Genomic DNA, 22,294 nt, shown 5'->3' on the forward strand with positions numbered 1-22,294 from the left:
GTACTTGTGTAACAAAGTCCTTGGGCTGCTGGACACTAGTGGCCTGCTTCCTTCCCATTTGGCATCTGTTCCCACCTCCTTCAGGCTTACCGTTACCTCACTATACATCCTGGATAATCTGGAACTTGTTGTATAGATCAAGCTGGTCTGAAACTCATAGAGATCACCTGCCTCTGCTTCCCAAGTGTTGGAATTAAAGGGGTGCATCACCATGCTAGGTGATAGATAAAGTTAGGCTTCTCCCAGTTATCTTAAATACTCTCATCTTCAGGTATAGCTCATAGTGACTTTGTGACCAAATTGGGAGAGAAAAAGAGGATGAATATTGATGGCTGTGCTCCTGCAGCCAACTCCTTGAAGGCAGGATGGTGCCTGGCATAGACAGTGCTTTCATGAATGATAAATGTGTGAGATGTAGGTGTTGCTAGGCACGCAGCATGGCATTGGCCAAATTCCTCATTTCTAGACATTGAAAGGGCACAGCGATTGGTGAGTTTTGTATAAGTGGGGAATATAGGCTATATTAATTTTCTGTTGTTACTGTAACAAGCTACCAGAAAATTAGCAGCCCATACAAAACAAATTTATCTTAGCGTTCAGCAGTTCAGATGGATGATGTGTCTGGCTTGTAAAGGCAAGCCTTTGGCAAGGCTGGGTTCTGTTCTGGAAAGTCCTTTCTCATACAGATTGTCCACAGAACTTAGTTCCAATAGCCGTAGCTGCAGGGCTCCTATCCCTGTTTCTTTGATTGCTGTCATTTGAGGGCTTTTCCCAGCTTTCCATTTCCATAGCCATATTGATATTATAGAGAGAGTGCATGCACTGTTTTGTTTTGTTTTGTTTTCCTCTTTTCAAAGGTAGTAATAGACAGTTGTCCACATTTTTTCTTGTGTTCTGTCTTTTTTGTTTGTTGGTTTGGTTTGGGGAAGGTTGTTTTTTTGGGTTTTGCTTGTGGATTTGTTTTTTGAGACAGAGTTTCTCTAAGTAACAGCTCTGGCTGTCCTGGAACTTGGCTTTGTAGACCAGGCTGGCCTCAAACTCACAGATTGCTCACAGACCTCAACTCCTGATTGCTGGGATTAAAGCTATGCACCACCATGCCTGGACCATGACCTGCCTATCTAAATCTTCTTGTGTCTCCCATCTCTGGTTAATGTAGGCATCTCCATTTTTAAAGATCGAGTAATTACCTTGGGTCCACCTGGATAACCAAACAAACCTTTCCTTCTCCCAGGCTTGCTTTGCTTTGCTTTTGTTGGTTGGTTGTTACTTTCTAGGTCTCATGCACTCAGTGCTTGTCTTGAGCTTGCAGCAGTTCTGCCTTCTTCAGCCTCTCAAGTGCTGGACTGACAGTCATTTTTCACCACATCTAGCTGCTGTAACTGGTTGTATAGGGCAGTCTCTCTGATGTTGTAACTCATTGTATCGGAACATTAGTTCCCATGGATAGACTCTGTTTTTAGTTGGGGGTTAGGAAGCTGTCATAGTACAACACTGCTCATAACTAAGTTGGATTTTAGACTCTGGCCTTTCTGACTCCAGAATCTGCAGTTTCGCCTGTATTGTAAAGATTCCTTTGCTTTTCCTAAGCTCCTTATCAGATTGTCTTTTGTGGGTTTGCTAATCTCTTGGTTTGAGTTGCTGTTTGGTGCTTCATAGTCCTTTAGTCCCCTTATTTAAAGAAATAGTACTTGCACTCATACAAACCAGAAGTGATGGTGCACACCTCTAAACCTAGCGCTGGGGAGGCTAAGGCAGGCAAATCTCTGTGAGGTCAAGGCCAGCCTGCTCTACAGACTTCCAGGATAGCCAGGGCTACACAGAGAAATCTTGTCTTGAAAAGCCAATTTTTTAAAAAGAAGAAAAAATGTTTAATTGGGCTTACATTCTAAAAGAGTTAGTGTTAGAGTTCATGATGACAGAGCAAAGGCGTCTTCACAGGAGCAGCTGAGAAGTTACATTTTGATCCACAACTGTAAGGCAGAGATGGAGAGAGCACTGAGAATGCCTTTCTTTTGTAACCTCAGAGCCTATAGGCCACCCCCCCAACCCACACCATGCACTTCTTCCAACAAGAACATGGCCACAAGTCCTAAATCTTCCCACACAGTTCCACCGAATGGGTGCCAAGTATTCGAACATAGAAGCTTAGGGTGCCGTTCTCACTCAGACCACCGCAGTGTGTGACTATGAATTTGTCTTGTTTGCTTGAATGTTTCTATAATTATCTCACACTGGTTTTAAAAACTAACCCAGACTTGACCATGCTGCCTACTGTCCAGATTAAAAAACAAACAAATTTATTTTTTGCCTTCTATGTGTCCTAATATAATATATTGATTTCCTTCTCCAGCTCCCGGACATTTTCTGCTTACCTTCTTTGTGACCATGTGGTACTTTTAAATAGTTTGCTATGGCTTGTCTTTAGTGTTCCTAGCCTGTCTTGTGTTTTCTTGTACTTAGCATTTTTTTTTCCTTTTTTTGTATCTAAATGGTTTATATAAGTTTCCTCATATTAAGATGATTTACAGTCTTTTTGTCCATCCATCAGTCTCTCCATCAGTCCATCCATCCATCTCAACTCCACTAGTGATTTTTTTCAATGTATGTGTGCATTTATCTGTATGGGTACATGTGTGTAGATTTGTGGGCATATGCCATGTGGAAGTCAGAAGTTAACAGTGGATGTCTTCATCTCTCTCCACCTAGGTTTTTCTTGAGAGAGAGTGTTTTTGTCTTTTGACACGGGATCTTTTGATAAAGCTGGAGTTCACCAGATTGGCTAGGCTGGTTAGCCAGAAAGTTGCAGGCATCCTTTGTCTCTGCTGTCTATCTCTCCCCCACCCCACCCCACCTTACACATATCACCATACCAGGAAATTTAGTTCTTGGCCCTCTAGCTTTGCCAGTCTTTCTGCTCCCTTCTGTGATGTCCCTGAGCCTCAGGTGTGGGATTATGTTGTAGATGTACCAGTTGGGACTGACTACTTCATAGTCAGTTTTTCTCTACATTTTCATAAGGTATGGATTCCTATAATTTTTTATGTAATCCATTACAATATTTAAAATTTTATTTTGAGTCTATAATTTGAAAAATGAAATGTTTTGTATGTAATCATTGAAGAATTTGAATTCATTTCTGCTATTAAGTACCACTGTTAGATAGACAAGGATCAAGACATAGATGACAAAGATATGGCTTTTATAGCACATATCACACAGAAAACAATAATATGAATATCACATTTCCCAAGATATGTTATGTCACCCGGACATTATAGAACGTTATAAAGACCATTGTTCTGTGGGATGAAAATATAAATTTCTGAGTTTTCTGTTCGTAAAATTGATATAATGTCTGCCAAGTGCCTGTTCAAGCCCCATTTCTTTTCTCTAACTTCATAACAATGTTTGAATTCAAGTGTCAGTTAAGTGTCTCTTATTTATTTACTGCTCGTATGTTAGTGTAAGTAGGATGTTCATGCTTGGTATGCTGACATCTGCCTGTAATTCCAGCATCTCAGAAGCTGATTCTGAGTTAGAAGCCAGTTTAGGGTATACAGTAAGTTCCAGGCAAGCTTGACTATATCAAGTCTTGACTTTATCTCAAAATGAATTAACTACTATTAATGAAATAAACTTTATTGAAGACAGGTATTTGTCCATTTTTAGCAATAACTGCTAAGCACCTAGAAGTCAAATGGTATCACAAGTCTCTCTGGTTATTTTGGCCTACACCACTCTTGGATACTTTCCAAGAGTCAGTGTTATAGTTAGAAGATTCTGATTGGTGTGGTGTCTCCACTGTATGACCTTGGTTAAGCTCAGGTCTCTGCATCTTATAGAATACCAAATTTACATACTTTACTGGGTTTTTGTTTTTTGAGCTTGATATAAAACTATGCACAGGTGCTTTATTAACCACAAAGTGGCTTACTAATAATAGTACTTAAAGTTAATTGTTCCCTTCATTGAGCTTCCTAAAATTAAACTAGTGGGGTAGGTTTTGCCTATTTAAAGAGACTAGTTTGCTGATTTTAATCTAACTCCTTGAGTTGAAAACAAGATGATTACAAAATAGTAGCTATTTTGATCTTGATGCCCTTTGTATTTAATAAACTTGAAAAGGTTCTTTTCTATCTCAAGATGTCTTCCTGAACTACCCAAGATTGGCAAGACTATCAGAGAAAGACATTCCAGTTTTTACCTGTCTTCAGAAACCAATGGTTGGGCAGTAGTCACCCTCTACCTGGACTTCCTCTGTGCTTACTTTTATGATGTGCTGGCTACTTTTATATCAACACAAGCTAAAATCATTTGGGAAACAGGACTTCCAATTGAAGAACAAGTCTCCATAAGATTGGTTTATAGGGAAGTTTTTAGTGCATTTTCTTAGTGATTGATGTGGGAGAACCCAGCCCATTTTATGTGGTACCACTTCTAGGCTGGTGGTGCTGGGTACTAGAAGAAAGCAGGCAAAGCAAGCCATGAGGGAGCAAAGCCTTTTAGCAAGAGCATTCCATTCCTCCATGGCCTCTGCATAGGTTCCTGTCTCCGGGTTCCTACCTTGTCCCTGTCCTTACTTCCCTGGATAAAGTGGCAACACTTTAAATAAGATTGGGTGGCTACAATCTAGAACATGGAATAAACCCTTTCCTCCTCTAGTTGCTTTTGTTCATGGCTTTATTAGAGCAATTAGAAACCATAAGACACCACATGAAGAATTTCTCTCAGTTTTGAACCCCTTTTTGAAAGAAAGTTTGTAGTTCTACAGACCTGTTTTGTAAAAATGAATCTGTTGGTAGAGCTATCACATCTGTTTGGATAAAATAAAAAACCCAGTTTCAAAGGGGGAAGTAAAAGTGTGCATAGCCCTAATCACTTCTGTAAACTTCACTTCAGTCAGTAGCATAACAGAATGACTTGTCAGTTATAAATTAAAACAAATAATTCTATGTCTGATCCTTGTATCCTAATTTTACCAATGGAATTGTGCAGTAATTACTATTATACTTTTTAAGGTGTCTTTTGTAATATCATGTATAAGTCTAAGTTTTTAAGAATTTCTGCATAGTTAAATCATAATTAAATCTGTTTCTGATCTTCTTAGTCTACTTCTGTGTTGTCTAATAGAAACCAGCACTACTTAAACAAGATTTTAGCAAAAACCTTGGCTAGTTCACAGAATTTGGAGGAAGATAGTAGAATCAAGTTTCAAAATAGGCATGATGGAGAAAAATAGGACACAGCCAGATTCATGGTATCATACAGCCTGCTTAAGAAGATGGTACATTCATGCCAGTGACTCTGTTGGGCTCTTTCATCTGTGTTGTGGCAACTGTGGACTGTTCTCCCAATGACCGTTGGTATTGTAGCACCCTCTCAAGATTCCAAGTTCTGAGCAGCAGTATCTGATTGGCCAGTCTTATCAGTTTTCCATTTTTGCTTCCAAGGAGATCAGAAATACTCAGCCCCCAGAGCACTGGGTTAAAGATGTGTCAGCACATCCAGCCACTTTACCCTTTGTCTTCAGTGTTAGTATTGGTAGCTTGTACATTTGTGTCAGAAGTCAGATTTCTGGATCAGCTTCTGTTTGCATTTAATTTTTATAGATGTTGCCAGAGATCTTCATAAGTGTGAGTGTGTTTAATCTGAACTTCCTGTATATGTCATGGACTTAAATTTAACAAGCTAACTTTAGCAATAGTTATGTGGACTAATTAACTAGTCTGTATTTTCCTAATTTAGCAATTTGTTTTTGTTACTGTTACTTTTTTAGTACATGAAATAGTTTATTTTGCTTACAGTTTCTAATTTTGCACAAACCATTTATATCTTAACATACTTCTTATAGGTCATGTACAATAGATTTTATTCCATAGTAATAATATATGTACCTACTTCTTTCCATAGAATCATGAAAGAATGTTTTCTTTTTTTTAAGCTACTTAATTTTGAGACACTGTCTTATTGTGTAGTCCAGGCTGACCATGAGCCCTCAATGATCCTTCTACCCCAGTCCCTTGTATTCTAAAGTTGCAGGAATGCAGCACCAAGTCTACTTTTGTGTTGTTTCTTTTGCTTTATTCCCCAACTCTGGAAGCTTTTATTTAATAGGTCTAATAGAATACAGTTGGCCTTACTTTTTTTCCATATTATTTTTTGAGACGAGGTTTTACTGTGTAACCTGGCAGACTTCAAACTTGCAATTTTACCACCTTGTCCTCCAGGTACTGGGCTCACAGGTATGTGCCACTTTGCTGCCCAGCTATGTTTCAGGTAAACAAAAGAAAAGCTATTTAGATTTCTCATGATTGATTTTTTTTTCTCTCCATAGAACATGATTTTAATATTTCCAGCTGTTAATATTAAAGAAACGGAATAATTATTTTAAGATATATTTTGTTGTTATGTCTCTCTTTTCATTACTTGATTTTATTAATTTGGATACTGTCTCTGTGTCCTCTGGTTAGCCTGGCCTAGGGTTTATCTATCTTGTTGATTTTCCCAAAAGAACCAGCTCCTAGTTTTGTTGATTCTTTGTATAGTTCTTCTTGTTTCTATTTGGTTGATTTCAGCCCCGAGTTTAACTATTTACTGTGGTCTACTCCCATTGGGTGTATTTGCTTATTTTTGTTCTAGAGCTTTCAGATGTGCTGTCAAGCTGCTAGTGTAAGCTCTCTTCAGTTTCTTTTTGGGGCATTTAGAGCTATGAGTTTTCTTCTTACCACTGCTTTCATTGTGTCCCATAAGTTTTGGTATGATGTGTCTTCATTTTCATTAAATTCTAAAAAGCCTTTAATTTCTTTATTTCTTCCTTGGCCAAGTTATCATTGAGTAGAGCATTGTTCAGCTTCCATGTGTATGTGTGCTTTCCATTGTTTTTGTTGGTATTTAAGACCAGCCTTAGTTCGTGGTGATCTGATAGGGTATATGGGATTATTTCAATCTTGTTCTGTTGAGGCCTGTTTTGTGACCAATTATATGGTCAGTTTTGGAGAAGGTACCATGAGGTGTTGAGAAGAAGGTATTATATTATTTTGCTTTAGGATGAAATGTTCTATAAATATCTGTTAGATCCATTTGGTTCATAACTTCTGTTATTTTCACTGTGTCTCTGTTTAGTTTCTGTTTCTATGATCTGTACATTGCAGAGAGTGGTGTATTGAAGTCTCCCACTATTATTGTGTGGGGTACAGTGTGTGCTTTGAGCTTTAGTAAACTTTCTTTTACAAATATGGATGCCCTTGCATTTGGAGCATAGATGTTCAGAATTGAGACTTCATCTTGGTAGGTTTTTCCTTTGATCAGTATGAAGTATCCTTGCTTATCTCTTTTGAAACTTTTGGTTCAAAGTCGATTTTGTTCAATATTTGAATGGCTACTCCAGCTTGTTTCTTGGGACCATTTGCTTGGAAAATTGTTTTCCAACGTTTTACTTTGAGGTAGTGTCTGCCTTTGTCACTGAGGTGTGTTTCCTGTATGCAGCAAAATGCTGGGTCCTGCTTACATATCCAGTCTGTTAGTCTATGTCTTTTGGGGGGAATTGAATCCATTGATGTTAAGAGATATTAAAGAAAATCCATTACTTCCTGTTAACTTTTGTTGTTTGAGGTGGAATTTTGTTTGTGTGGCTTTTGGGTTTGTTGAAAGATTACTTTCTTGCTTTTTCTAGGGTATAGTTTCCCTCCTTGTGTTGGTGTTTTCCATCTATTATCCTTTGTAGGGCTGGATTTATGGAGAGATATTATGTAAATTTGATTTTGTCATGGAATATGTTGGTTTCTCCATCTGTGGTAATTGAGAGTTTTGCTGGGTATAGTAGTCTGGACTGGCATTTGTGTTCTCTTAGGGTCTGCATGACATGTACCCAGGATCTTCTAGCTTTCATAGTCTCTGGTTAGAAGTATGATGTAATTATGATAGGTCTGCCTTTATTTCTATGTTACTTGACCTTTTTCCCCTTATTGCTTTTAATATTCTTTCTTTGTTTAGTGCATTTGGTGTTTTGATTATTATGTGACAGGATGAATTTCTTTTCTGGTCCAGTCTATTTGGAGTTCTGTAGGCTTTTTATATGTTCAGGGGCATCTCTTTTTTTTAGGTTAGGGAAGTTTCCTGCTATAATTTTGTTGAAGATATTTACTGGCCTTTTTAGTTTCAAAGGTTCAGTCCATTATTATCATGGCAAGAATCATGAGAGTGTGCAGGCAGCCATGGTACTGGAAATGGAGCTAAGAGTTCCATATCTTGATCTGCAGACAGCAGAAGGGGACTGTGTGCTACACTGGGTGTAGCTTGAGCATATGAGACCTCAAAGCCTGTTCCTGCAGTGACACACTTCCCCCAACCAAGACCACACCTCCTAATAGTGCTATTCCCTATGGGCCAAGCACTCAAACACATGAGTGTATGGGGGCCGTTCATATTTAAACCACCACAGTTATCCTGGAGGACTCCCTGGTCATTATGTTTGTCCTGGTTTTTCTCCAACACTCGTCATTTTCTATGATTGAAGCAAACCAGTGGGGAAAGTAGAATGAGATGTGAAGAAGAAAATATTATTATATTATTTTGAAAATATTTATTTGCCTTACTTGCTATTAGATTAACACATAAGTTACTCCCTAAGCAAAGTACTAAATTCTTTTGTTTTCCATTTTTTTATTCATTATACTTTTTTTACAGTTTTTATTATACAGATGTGTGTGTGCCTGAGTATATGTCTATACCATATCCATGCTAGGGGACTGTGAAGATCAGAAGAGGTATTGGAGCCCTACAGCTATGAGCTGCTGTGTGTGTGCTGGGAACTGAACCTGGGTCCTCTGCAAAAGCAATGAGTGCTCTTGACCACTGAGCCTTCCTTTTTAGTCCTATTTTCTGATTTTGAATTAAATTATATCTAGCTTTGTATTTGTAAACTAAGCTTTTCTACACTTAATCTATATTCTAGATCTTCCAACTTCACCAGTTGAATTTGTCTTACTGAAGAATGTTTTTAATCATGCCAAGTTATGAGTCAGATTTTACCTGGCTGACAGGAATCACCGAAAATTTGAACAAAGCAGGAACAAAATCAAGAATCCTTAACTGTGATGAAATTAGAGTCAAGAAGGGGGAAGACTGCCTATGGGGTAGAGAAAATTTTTAAGGAACATGGTAAAAGGACTGAGGGTGTGGCTCTATCAAAGCTACCTTGTATGTAGAGCCTTGGGTATAATCCCCAGCATCACATAAAAACTGACTAGGCATTGTGTCGGCACACTGCAATCTCAGCACATAGGAGATAGGTAGGAGATCAAACGTTTAAAGTCATCCTCAGCTGAGGATGCTACGTACCAAATTTGAGACCAGCCTGAGATACATTGGACTCAGCCTAAATAAAAATAAAGAAAGAAAGAAAACTGGGAAAAAATTGAGAGAAGGGCCTCTACCTTTGCAGCTAGACAGAGCATAAAGGAACAGATCTGGGACCTACGTGTCATTGTAGGGAGTGAGGCTTAGGTCAGCCCATAGCAGTTTACTGAGGGGCTTAGATGGGTTGGATCCTGCAGAAACTCCAGAGGCAGCTGCTGCTGTCTGGAAGCTGAGTTGTGCCCTGCTGCAGATCCTCTGATCTCACTAGCAGGGAATCAGTTGACTACCTCCTGTTGACCTTTTCAAAAGAAAATCACAGGTAAATTCAGGATAGATCTGGGCTGGTGAAATGGCTCAGAGGTTGAGTTCAAATCCCAGCGACCACATGGTGGCTCACAACCATCCGTAACAAAAATCTGATGCCCTCTTCTGGAGTCTATGAAGACAGTTACAGTGTACACACATATAATAAATAAATAAATAAATAAATACATCTAAAAAAATTCAGGATAGATCATGGCAGACATGAGATTCTCATGTAGCACAGTCCCACTTTATTCCCTAGAGTACTTTCCTGTCTGAAAAATGTCCCTTTAAAAAAAAAAAGTTGAGAGTCTGAAGACATAGCTAGGCAGTTAAGAGCACTGAGTGCTTTTCCAGAGGTCCTGAGTTCAAATCCCAGCGACCACATGGTGGCTCACAACCATCTGTAATGGAATCCAGTGCCTCCTTCTGGTGTGTCTAAAGTCAGCTACAGTTTACTCATATGCATAGAAAAGTGAGTAGTCTCTGTTCTTTTATGCAAATGTGACATTAACTCAACATTGACTGAGCATCTGCTTTCTGAGTCTTGACTACTAGAGTAATTGTCAAATGACCAAAGAGTAAATGCTAACTGCACCAGAGGGCGAAAGCTAGAGTGCACTCAGGTAGTGAAGGTACAGTTTGCTAAATGGTTGAAAAGTAGGCCTGAATGGGTAGAATGTCAGACTTGTCTTTAGGTTCTAGGAAAAGGAAAAGCACCGGCATGCTTCCACATTGTCCTCCTCTTTCACTTCAGTAGATGTCATTAGTTCAGTAGTATGAACAGTGTAATATGAGTAAACAGGGCTTGAAAACCTAAAGCAGCATTTCTTGTCAGTGCTGTACAGAATTTAAATCTAGTCCAATAAATATTAGTCATCTCTAACATTTGCTGGTTGGTGGGATACATTGAAATACAGAAGGCTCACCTAATACTTAAAAAAAAATAAGAATAGACACTACTTTGAGTAATTAGATAAACCCCTGCTCTACAGGGTTCGAGTCCACAGAGCTGGGACTTCTCTTAGTAGCAGAACACTACTTGGCTAGCAAGCACTAGGTGCTGCATTTAGTACTCAGCTCGGGGTTGGTGGTGGAGGAGTCTCAACAGAGCCAGCTATGACAAGGTCTCTGATGAGGAACTGAATATAGACTGTCTTCTGAAACATCAGCTTGTGAGTGACCACTTGTAATAGCATAACAGGGGTATCAGATGTTAAAATAACCTTCCCTTTCTACCTTCCTGGCACAGGTGTATGCAGTAGAGATTGGGGGAAAAATGGAATATTACTGTAAGAGTTAGAAAATACCTTATTTGTGTAAGCAATATAGTAAAAATGAAAAAGGCATTACAGGAAGTGAAAAAAAATTCTAAAGAATAGGCACTTCAAATGCAGGCTCATTACTTTTAAATGAAAGTTATATATACTACTACAAAAATATAAAAGGTCTGAAAATTGGCTGTGGAGGTGAAAATGGTGTCATCTAGCAGAAGTATAGAGCCCCTGAAGTGCATGCGCCCACATGGTGGCGTCGTAGTGAGTGCAGTATGGAGTGGGTGCAGTGGAGAAACTTGACAGATTGCGTCAACCAAGATGAACAGTTACTTTTCTGATGGTTAAAAATAAGAATCTTCTCTGTGGACTTCCTCTCAAACCCTCATGACCCAAACCTAGTCATGACAAAATGAAATTCCATCACGAAATGCACTACAGAGCAGCTGAACAGTATCCCCAAAACTGTCCGTCTGATCAAGGGCAAGAACAGGTGAAAATTCCATCTACCATGGCCCAGAAGCTCATTGTGGCCTGGGAGCCCAAAGAAACATGTTAACAAATGCTTCAAGATGTCTGAATGGGTATCCCTAAGTCAAAGACTGAGAAAAAGAAAATGGGGATGTTGAGGAACTATAGGCAAAAAGGTATGCCCCAGCACTGGGGACAAAGAGCAGGAATAAGCTACAGCGCTCTCTACTGTCTGTTCATTGTGGACCCGTAGCCAACACTGCTAGGTGCATAGTGTATAGGTCAGGGTTCCTCCCCAGCCTCGAATGTAGAGGATATTGTGTTCTCCCCAGAAGCCAAATAATGAACCACTTAACCAGAAAGTGTCCATATTTTAAAAATTAGAGTGTTACTCATTTTATGGATATTGTCATAGAACATATGGTACTGAAGACTTAAGGACAAGTTAAGGTGAGACATACACACACCACACACACACACACTAACTGCAGTAATGAAAATCTGAGGCAGGAGATTACAATTTGGGACTAAACATGGCCCATCGAGTAAAATCCTATTTCAAAAGTAAAAATAATTTTTTTTTGTTTGTTTGTTTTTTTGAGACACGGTTTCTCTGTATACCCCTGGCTGTCCTGGAACTCACTTTGTAGACCAGGCTGGCCTCGAACTCAGAAATCTGCCTGCCTCTGCCTCTTGGGTGCTGGGATTAAAGGCATGCGCCACCACGCCCGGCCGTAAAAATAGTTTTAATGTACAAAGATAAACTGTGTAAGTGATATTGGCAGAGGGGCACATAGACATTCATTTGAAGCTCCTTGCTTTCCTCATTTCTCTTCCTTGATTGCATCCTAGAAGTATTCCCATGTTCTGTCATCCTTACAGAAGGTAGATGGTTTGCATGGCAGGGCTGAGTTCTTTATGACATCTTATATCCCCACCCTCCAAAAAACAGAATTTTTGAGATATAGGAACTTGGCTGTAAAGCCCAGATTTGCCTAAGACTGTGCAACACAGGCTGGCTTCAAACTCACAGCAATTCTCCTGCTTGAGCCTCCCATGCGCTGGGATTACAGGCATCACCAGCACAGGTTTTTATTGATTTTTTAGCAGTCTTTCAACTTTGTCAGTGTACTTGGTTTTCATGCTTTACATTTCTTAGTGACTTACATTGTTCAAACTACATTTTCTTTGGTAATGTGGCATTAATGGCATTAATTTCTTTATTTCTGTGACCAAGTAGTAGTACCTAGAACATAGCAGGTGAGCATTCAGTAAATAGTTTTCATCTTTTGGAGGGGGTATTTTCAGGGTGTTTAGTTGTTGGTTTTTTAAAATTTTTTAAAAAGATTTGTTTATTTTACATATATGAGTACACCATTGCTCTCTTCAGACACAACAAGAGAAGGCATCAGATTCCATTACAGATGGTTTTGAGCTACCTTGTGGTTGCTGGGAATTGAACTCAGGTCCTATGGAAGAGCAGTCTGTGCTCTTAACCACTGAGCCATCTCTTTAGCCCTCTTGGTTGGCTTTTTTATTTTGTTTATAGCAGTATGGCTGTCTTCCTGGCTTTCTGCCCTATGTCTTTGTTTCTTTAACCTTGTTTCATTCTTGTTTGTCCTTTGTGGTTTTGTGTAGTTTGGGGGTTTGTTAAGATAAGGCCTCTTACAGCACAGGCTGGCCTCAAACTCTGTAGCCAAGAATGAACTTAAACTCATGATCCTTGGCCTCTGCCTCTAGTGCTGGCTTTGTCCCTTTTATTAACACAGAGAAATGTATATAATAGCAGATTTGTTGCATTTTCGTGCATGTACAAAACACACATTGATCATATTCACCCTCCATTACCTTATTTTCCTTGTCTTTCTTCCTCTTCTCTAATAACCCTTTTCTTTTTTTTTCCTTTGTTTTTCCTTTTTGCCCCCTGATAGGACATACCTGAAAAGAAGTAAAGCCTGTCTTCCCGAGTTGGATTTCTTTTGTCTAACATGACCCTCTCCAGTTCTGTTCTCTTCCTCGCCTTAATCTTTACTAATACTCCACTATGTATCTACAGCTCACATTTTCCTTTCTTTAGGAGGTCACCTGCCTTTAGATTTAGTCCACATCTCAGTTCCAGATTAGTTTATCTTGAAATTCTTAGACACATCTGCAGTGCCCTTTTTCCAGGTGAGATTATGGGTTGGAACGTTGTCATGTGTCTTCAAACCATATCTGCTCAGCATGCTGTCATCAGCTACCAGAGTAGTGTGCAGATAGGACAATGGAAAGACACACACATACAAAAAAAAATCAATAATAAAGTTAAATTTAAAAAACAATTGGAGCTCTCAGAGTCTGAGCCACCAACCAAAGAACATACACGGGCCAGACCTAGGCCTCCCCACACATATGTCGCAGATGTGCAGCTTGGTCTTCATGTAGGTTGAGAACAACTGGAATAGGGGCTGTCTGAAAAGCTGTTGCCTCTATGTAGGATATGTGCTTCTAGCTGTGCTGCCTTGTCTGGCCTCAGTGGAGAAGGAAGTGCCTAGTCACACAGACTTGAAGTACCTGGGCTTGGGGGAGTGGGGAGAGGATGGTGTGAGGGGGTGACCAGGAGGGGGCAGTGAACGGGATGTAAAGTGAATAAGTAAAACATTGAATCAAATTAAATTTTAAAAACAATGAGGATTGCTCTTCTGGAAGGGAACTGTATTGGAGCCTGCCAACAGCATGCAAACAGTCCTGAAGTCACTTTCCTTAGCCAGAAGCTGATAGGTTTTGAAAAGCTAGTTTTTAGACACCAACATAAACAGTTTTTAAAAAGATATTCTTAAAATAGACCTTTAAAACTTTTGACTGGGCCAAATAAATTTGGGTAGAATTTTTTTAATTTTCTATTTCTATATTCATCTTGAAGAATCTTTAATACTTGTATTGAATTTTTGAATTTTCAGTATACTTTTAAATTTTATTTGAACCTGTGATATTCCTTTTAGAGAGGAAAAGTTTTTATCTATTTAGTTTCCTTCCTTCCTTCCTTCCTTCCTTCCTTCCTTCCTTGTGCATAAGTACATGCATGCATGAGTGTGTATGTTAGTATTATTAGGTACCAGATCCAGGGCATTGAGCATGTTAGGCAATGCTTTACTATTGAACCACGCAAATCATAGCCCTAATAGGATTTTCTTTTAATTTTTTTCTTTTTTTTTCTTAGATATCTTCTTTATTTACATTTGAAATATTATCCCCTTTCCTGATTTCTCCTCCCCTCCCCTTGCTTACTAACCCACCCACTCCTGCTTCCTGGCCCTGGCATTCCCCTACACTGGGGCATCGAGCTTTCACAGGACCAAGGGCTTCTCCTCCCATTGATGACCAACAAGGCCATCATGGGTCCCTCCACGTGTGCTCTTTAGTTGGTGGTTTAGTCCCTGGGAGCTCTGGGGGTACTAGTTGTTTCATATTGTTGTTCCTTCTATGGGGCTGCAAACCCCTTTAGCTCCTTGGGTCCTTTCTTTAGTTCCTCCATTGGAGACCTTGTACTCAGTCCAGTGGTTAGCGGAGAGCATCCACCTCTATATTTGTCAGGCACTGGTACAGCCACTCAGGAAACAGCTATATCAGGCTCCTGTCAGCAAGCACTTGTTGGTATCCACAATAGTGTCTGGGTTTGATGACTGATGGCCTTTCCTTCAGTCTCTGCTCCACACTTTGTCTCTATAACTCCTCCCATAGGTATTTTGTTCCCCCTTCTAAGAAGGACCAAAGTATCCACACTTTGGTCTTCCTTCTTCTTGAGCTTCATGTGGTTTGTAAATTGTATCTTGGGTAGTCTTAAGTTTCTGGGCTACTATCCACTTATCAGTGAGTGCATATCATGTGTGTTCTTTTGTGATTGGGTTACCTCACTCGGGATGATATTTTCTAGTTCCATCCATTTGCCTAAGAATTTCATGAATTCTTTGTTTTTAATGGCTGAGTAGTATTCCATTGTGTAAATGTACTATATTTTCTGTATCCACTCCTCTGTTGAGGGATATCTGGGTTCTTTCCAGCTTCTGGCTATTATAAATAAGGCTGCTATGAACATAGTGGAGCATGTGTCCTTCTTACCGGTTGGNACATCTTCTGGATATATGCCCAGGAGNGGTATTGCNNGNTCCTCNNGTAGTACTANGTCCAATTTTCTGAGGAACCNCCAGACTGATTTCCAGAGTGGTTGTACAAGCTTGCAATCCCACCAACAATGGAGGAGTGTTCCTCTTCCTCTACATCCTCGCCAGCATCTGCTGTCACCAGAGTTTTTGATCTTAGCCATTCTGACTGGTGTGAGGTGGAATCTCAGGGTTGTTTTGATTTGCATTTCCCTGATGACTAAGGATGTTGAACATTTCTTTAGGTGCTTCTCAGCCATTCGGTATTCCACAGTTGATAATTCTGGGTGTCCTTGCATTTGGAGCATAGATGTTCAGAATTGATAGTTCTTAGTAGATTTTTTTTCCTTTGATGAGCATGAAGTGTCCTTCCTTATCTTTCTTGATGACTTTTGGCTGAAAGTCCATTTTATCCAATATTAGAATGGCTAATCCCGCTTGTTTCTTGGGACCATTTGCTTGGAAAATTGTTTTCCAGACCCTTACTCAGAGGTAGTGTTTGTTTTTGACACTGAGGTGCATTTTCTGTATGTAGCACAATGCTGGGTCCTGTTTACATATCCAGTCTGTGAGTCTATGTCTTTTTATTGGGGGATTGAGTCCATTGATGTTGAGACATTAAGGAATAGTGATTCTTGCTCCCTGTTACTGTTGATGTTATTTCTATGTTTGTGTGGTTATCTTCTGTTGGGTTTGTTGGAAGAAGATTACTTTCTTGCTTTTTCTAGGGTGTAGTTTCTCTCCTTGTTGGTGTTTTCCATTTATTCTTCGTAGGATGGATTTGTGGAAAGATATTGTATACATTTGTTTTTGTTGTGAACTATCTTGGTTTTGCCATCTATGGTAATTGAGAGTTTTGCTGGGTATAGTAGTCTGGACTGACATTTGTATTCTCTTAGGGTCTATATGACATCTACCCAGGATCTTTTAGATTTCATAGTCTCTGGTGAGAAGTCTGATAGGTCTGCCTTTATATGTTACTTGACCTTTTTCCCTTTCTGCTTTTAATATTCTTTCTTTGTTTTGTACATTTGGTGTTTTGACTATTATGTCGAGAGGAATTTCTTTTCTGTTCCAATCTATTTGGTGTTCTGTAGGTCTTTTGTATGTTTATGGGCATCTTTTTTAGGTTAGGGAAGTTTTCTGCTATAATTTTGTTGAAGATATTTACTGGCCCCTTAAGTTGGGAATCTTTACTTTCTTCTATGCCAATTATTCTTAGGTTTGGTCTTTGTGTCCTGGATTTCCTGGATGTTTTGGATTAGAAGCTTTTTTGCATTTTGCATTTTCTTTGACTGTTGTGCTAATGTTTTCTATGGTATTTTTCTGCACCTGAGATTCTCTCTTCTATCTCTTGTATTCTGTTGGTGATGCTTACATCTATGACTCCTGATCTCTTTCCTAGGTTTTCTAACTCCAGTGTTGTCTCCCTTTGTGATTCCTTTATTGTTTCTATTTCCATTTTTTGATCCTGGATGGTTTTGTTCAGTTTCTTCACCAGTTTGGTTGTGTTTTCCTGTAATTCTTTAAGGGATTTTTGTGTTTCCTCTTTAAGGTCTTCTACTGTTTACCTGTGTTCTCTTGTATTTCTTTAAGGGAGTTATTTATGTCCTTCTTAAATTCCTCTATCATCATCATAAGATGTGATTTTAAATCAGAGTCTTGCTTTTCTGGTATGTTGAGGTAACGCGGGTTCACTGTGGTGGGAGAACTGGGTTCCGATGATGCCAGTTAGCCTTGGTTTCTGTTGCTTATGTTGTTGTGCTTGCCTTTTGCCATCTGGTTATCTCTGGTGTTAGCTGGTCTTGCTGTCTCTCACTTTGCCTTGTCCCTCCTGCAAGCCTGTGTGTCAGTACTCCTGGGAGACCAGTTCTTTCCTGGAATTTGGGTATGGAGAGCTGTGTGGTACAAGGTCAGCTCTGGGGTGCAGAGAGCAGAAGGATCCTGTCCCCAGCTGATCCTTGGTTCCTGTGTCCTGATGGCTCTGTTAATGTCCCTCTTGGGCCAGGAATTTGAAGAGAAGTGGTAGTCTTACCTGTGCTTTCAGGTAAGACACTCCTGCAGGATTTTCTTTTTCTCATTTTATAGACAGGGAAATTGAGCTGAATTTTTATAACTTTTTTTGTTCAAGGTTTATGAGTTAAAAACTAAAAAAGATTTTAAAGTTAAATTAAAAGGAAAGACTAATAAATATTATAATGAAGTTATATATAATAAGACTATTTCTAAAAAGCTTTTTCTGGTTACAAAATAAAATTCTAATATTTAAGTTAGACTTGCATTTCTACTATAGGATCTGTATAAATTGTATCAATTTATCATTTCAGGGCTCTAATCCCAGATTTTCAGGAGACTGAGGCTGGAAGATTGGTGTAAATTCAAGGACAGCTTAGGCTACATAGCACGACACTAGTCTTAGAAAACTAAAATTAAACAAGCTCTAGCCTAGGCTAGGTGTTCATTCAGTGGAGTTTTGTTCTCCACCCACCCCTTCCTTTCTTCTTTTCTCTTGTAGGACCATTGTACAGCACTGCTCTGTGCTAGTTAGCAGTGGCCCTAGCACTTTCCATACCCTTGACTTTTCCCCCCTTCGTATTTTGAATGTAAGTTGTTTGGTTTATGAAAAATAGATCATAACCAATTTTTAAGACTCTTAAAATTACCAGAAGTCCTAAAATGACTCATTGGATTCTTTTTTTTTTTTTAACTTTTTTGACTCATTGGATTCTTAAGAATCCTATGTTTCTTGCAAAGGGCTCCTTGCCCAAAATCTCTTGAGGACTAAGTAGATAAAACTTCAAGCCTTAAGACTGACCTACAGATCTCTGGGGTGGAACTTCGGGAATCTGATTTTTAATGTACCTTGATGTTAAATGTTTGCTACAGACATAGTCTTTATGTACTTGCTTCTCAGAGTATTATGTCCCACAAAATGAACAATCAATGTCTTGGACCCTAAGTTAAATTAAGGAGTAAAATAAAAGGCTTAGGTAGGAGGATTGCTTCGCTTTGAGTTCAAGGACAGCCTATGCTATCTAAACCAGGACAGAAAAAAAGAAGAGAAGCAGACTTAATGGTTACAGAACTATTACATGTATCATTTGTGCTAAACAGAGAGGTCACGATACCTAACTTAAGGCCTTAAAGTGTAGTAGTATCAGCTTAGCAGGGAAATACCTTCCAGGAAGCCTGCTGATCTGAGCCCTCATGGTGGAAAAAGAAAACCAATTGCTGCAAGTTGTCCTTTGTCTACCCCCATGCTTCATGGCACACACTTTCACATAGATACCCATGCGTACCACGAGTAGTCGTTTCCACATCAGATGTTTTGGAAGAAGATGACTAAATTTCAGATCTTTTCCCCAAGGAGCTTTGTTTATGAAAGAGGTGAAAATAGGCATTTAAATAACTGATAGTGTAAATTAAAATTAGTCGTGAATGCCTTTTCAGAACTAGACGTCCATTAAAGATCACACCCAGCTAATGGAGGAAAGGCATGAGTGGCCTGAGTGGAGGTAATGAGCCTGACAGCTCTGGGAGCCGGGGAAGGTGGTGGTTGTTAACTGTATTCTGAGGAAAGCAGAGTCTTTGCCTTCTAAACACAGCTGGCATGCATTTCTGCATTCTCAAAACACTGCTGCTGTGGACTTACTTTCTCCTTTCTCTCAAGCCATCTCAGTCAAAGCTAACGTTGAGTTTTAGCTTACTAACTGCTCCGTGTGGCAACTGCATTTGCTGAACAAGAGTAAGTTATCCTCCCTTGAGAGATGTGGGTGTGTTTTGAATGTGAGATTCTTGAAGATTTGTCCACTGAAGGAAAGGACTCAGTACAAAGAGAAGCATAGCCATGGAGATGAATAGGTTGGCTAGCTCTCAGGCCCCACAGGAAAGGCTGGGCCCTACCTGAGAAGAACAGGGCTGGTGCACAGGATTGAAGGGGTTCAGGCAGCACAGATGCATAGAGGAAACTTGGCCTAAAGAATGAAACGTTTGGTAAAAATCTGTTGGATTTAGACTTTTTAGTTAAGTTAGATAATAAATGAGCTCTAGAGTTACTCTGTGTTCTAAGTGCGTTGTGTATTAACTGATTTAATCCTCCCGATTCTGTGATAAACGTGCATTCTTATCCCCATTTTATAAATGACACAGAGGACAACACAAGTCTTATCTGACTGTCCTGGGAAGTGCTGTGGTGAGGACTGCTGAGACCTAGCTACTGTTCTAGCGCTTCAGCCGCCTTGCCTCCTTTGCATAGAAAGCTAATGCGAGGGAAAGGCACAGGGCTATCTTAAGGAATTGACACTTGCAAATGATGACTGCCTCTTCACAGCAGCAAACGCCCTGCTGATGCTTTTGTAAGATCAGTCTTCATTTCTGTGGGTTATTTTTCCTCTGACTGTTTGTTTACTCATGTTTTAATTTCCAGGTGTTGGTAAATCGTGCTTGTTGCTACAGTTTACAGACAAGAGGTTTCAGCCGGTGCACGACCTCACAATTGGTAAGTTTTCTGAAAGAGAGAACGTGAGATGCTTTGAATAGCTTATATATAGTATACTAATGGGTCCATTGAACAAGCAATGAAACTAGAGTTGTTGTGGTGCAGAATTCAGTCTCTGTTGCCTTTAGAAATAAATATATAGTAAAAATAAATACTAACTTTTCATGCAGGATTAGAATATGAAGGAATTAATATTAAAATTTCAATTCTATTTGATTATGAATTACATTTTTAAGAGACAAAACTGCACCACTTTGGGTGCTTACTGGAAATTACAACAAGTCTACGAGTACGTGGGCAAACTGTTTCACCACTTCCCATTTCACCTTTTCTATGTGTGCGTGAAGACAACAGTACCTCTCAGTGTGGCCGTACTTCATGCTTGCCTGTTGTCATTAACCAGGACCGTTTGTCTGCTACGAAGTGTAAATGAGACAGGTACTAGTAACAAATAGTCAATAGGTGTAGTTAGTGTTAGTTTACATAGTGCTAATACTGCTTTTTATCAATACACAAAGCTTAAAATTTAAAATGAGTAAAATCTAAACATTTTAGATAGATATAATTTGTTTGAAAATTACATCAGTAGTCAGGCATGGTGGCCTGATCCTGCAAACGCATAAACCCAGTACTTGGGAAACAAAAACAGGAGGTGTTCACCCCAAGTTCAGGGCTAGTGTGGTCATCATAGCAAGTTCTAGGGTAGCCAGGGCCATGTAGCAAGATGTCTCTTTTAAAAATGATCTATCAGTAGCTGGATGGGTGGGTGAGTGGAGGATGGATGGATAGAAAATCTAGAGCAGTGGTTCTCACTCTGTAGTTTGCAACTCCTTTGGGGGTTGAACTGTCCTTTCACAGGGTTCATAGTCAGATACCCTGCATATCAGATATTTACATTATGATTCATAACAGTAGCAAAATTACAGTTATGAAATAATAAAATAATTTTGTAGTTGAGGGTTACTATAATTTAAGGAACCGTTTTAAAGATTTAATGTTTTAACATTAGGAAGGTTGAGACCCACCGAGGGGGGGGGGATGGAGAGGGAAGGAGATGGGGTGGGGAGAGGGGAGGGGAGAGGAATAGGAGGGGAGAGGGAGGGGAAGAGAAGAGAGGAGAGGAGGGGGAGGAAAAGAGGGGGGAGAGGAGAGAGAAGTGGGTGGGGATCTGATAGGTAAGGAATCTAGCTGGATGATTCTTTTATGCTACAACCTGCTAGGATTGAGTTAAACATAGGAAAAAGGAGTAACTGGAAATCTCAGTTCTTTTGTTTAGTGACATTCTCTCACTGATTCCTAGTTCTGTCTGGGAGTTGGGTATATTTGTTATGTTACTGTTTGTTTAAGATGGATCTCCAAGAATAAACAGACAGAGCTTGAATTTGCAATAAGCCTTCTGCTTTCACCTCCTGAATTCTGGGTTACAGTTGTGTTCTACACTCAGTCTCTTCATTCTATTATTTTATTTACGCTTTACTAACAGTAAATACAGGAGGATCTAGGAGTTTAAGTCTGGTCTAGGCAACATGAAGCCCTATTTCAAAAAACCAAAACCGAAGGACTGTTGAGAGGAGGGTTAACAAAAAACTAAGGATGTGTGAAAACCTTTTAGAAACCCTCTACTTTGTAACGCTTTTTGGTTTTGTTTGGGTTTGGGTTTTTTGTTGTTTTTGGTTTTTGTTTGTTTTTTTTGGTTTGGTTTGGTTTGGTTTGGTTTGGTTTGGTTTGGTTTGGTTTGGTTTTGGAGTTGATCTACATGGACAGACAGTGCTTTCTCCAGATGACAAGGGTGATTAAATTAAAATCTTAGTACCAGGCATAGGATTCCTCCCTCCAGAAGTACCCACAATAACTCGGGTTGTTACCATTGTACCTAGTTACCCACAAGAACTTAATAGCATGATCAACCCTGTTGCTAAAGATACAACACAGTATTGTTGCAGGACATAAAGAAATCAAACTGGAACTGATCTAGAAACTTCTCACCTGTTGACTAATGCTGGAAAATGCTTGTCTGGGGCAGGGGACAAACTGTCAATGCTATTACCCAGCAGCAAATCCTGCATGTTATGATAGCCTTTCAGGCAAGATGTGCCCACTTTTGTGCAACAGTGGCACAAATGTTATGGCAGCAACTCTAGGCCTGCTCCACAGGAAGCAATACATATCTGAACTGTAAATCTGGTCAAAGGCCCATGGCTCGGGATGTCATAGGCCCTGGCTATATCTGAACTGTAAATCTGGTCAAA

At 39.5% G+C, this 22,294-nt stretch overlaps 1 protein-coding gene across 1 annotated transcript in view; it reads left to right on the forward strand.

Annotated features, from left to right (window-relative positions):
• Rab2a (RAB2A, member RAS oncogene family) overlaps nucleotides 1-22,294 on the forward strand; it is a 73,451-nt gene that overhangs the window by 5,190 nt on the left and 45,967 nt on the right. Inside the window, exon 2 of the mRNA XM_021160387.2 lies at nucleotides 19,974-20,045. Coding sequence (XP_021016046.1) covers nucleotides 19,974-20,045 — 72 coding nt within the window. The remainder of the gene's footprint in view (nucleotides 1-19,973; nucleotides 20,046-22,294) is intronic.

Source organism: Mus caroli, chromosome 4, assembly GCF_900094665.2.
Source record: "Mus caroli chromosome 4, CAROLI_EIJ_v1.1, whole genome shotgun sequence".
Lineage (NCBI taxonomy): Eukaryota > Metazoa > Chordata > Mammalia > Rodentia > Muridae > Mus > Mus caroli.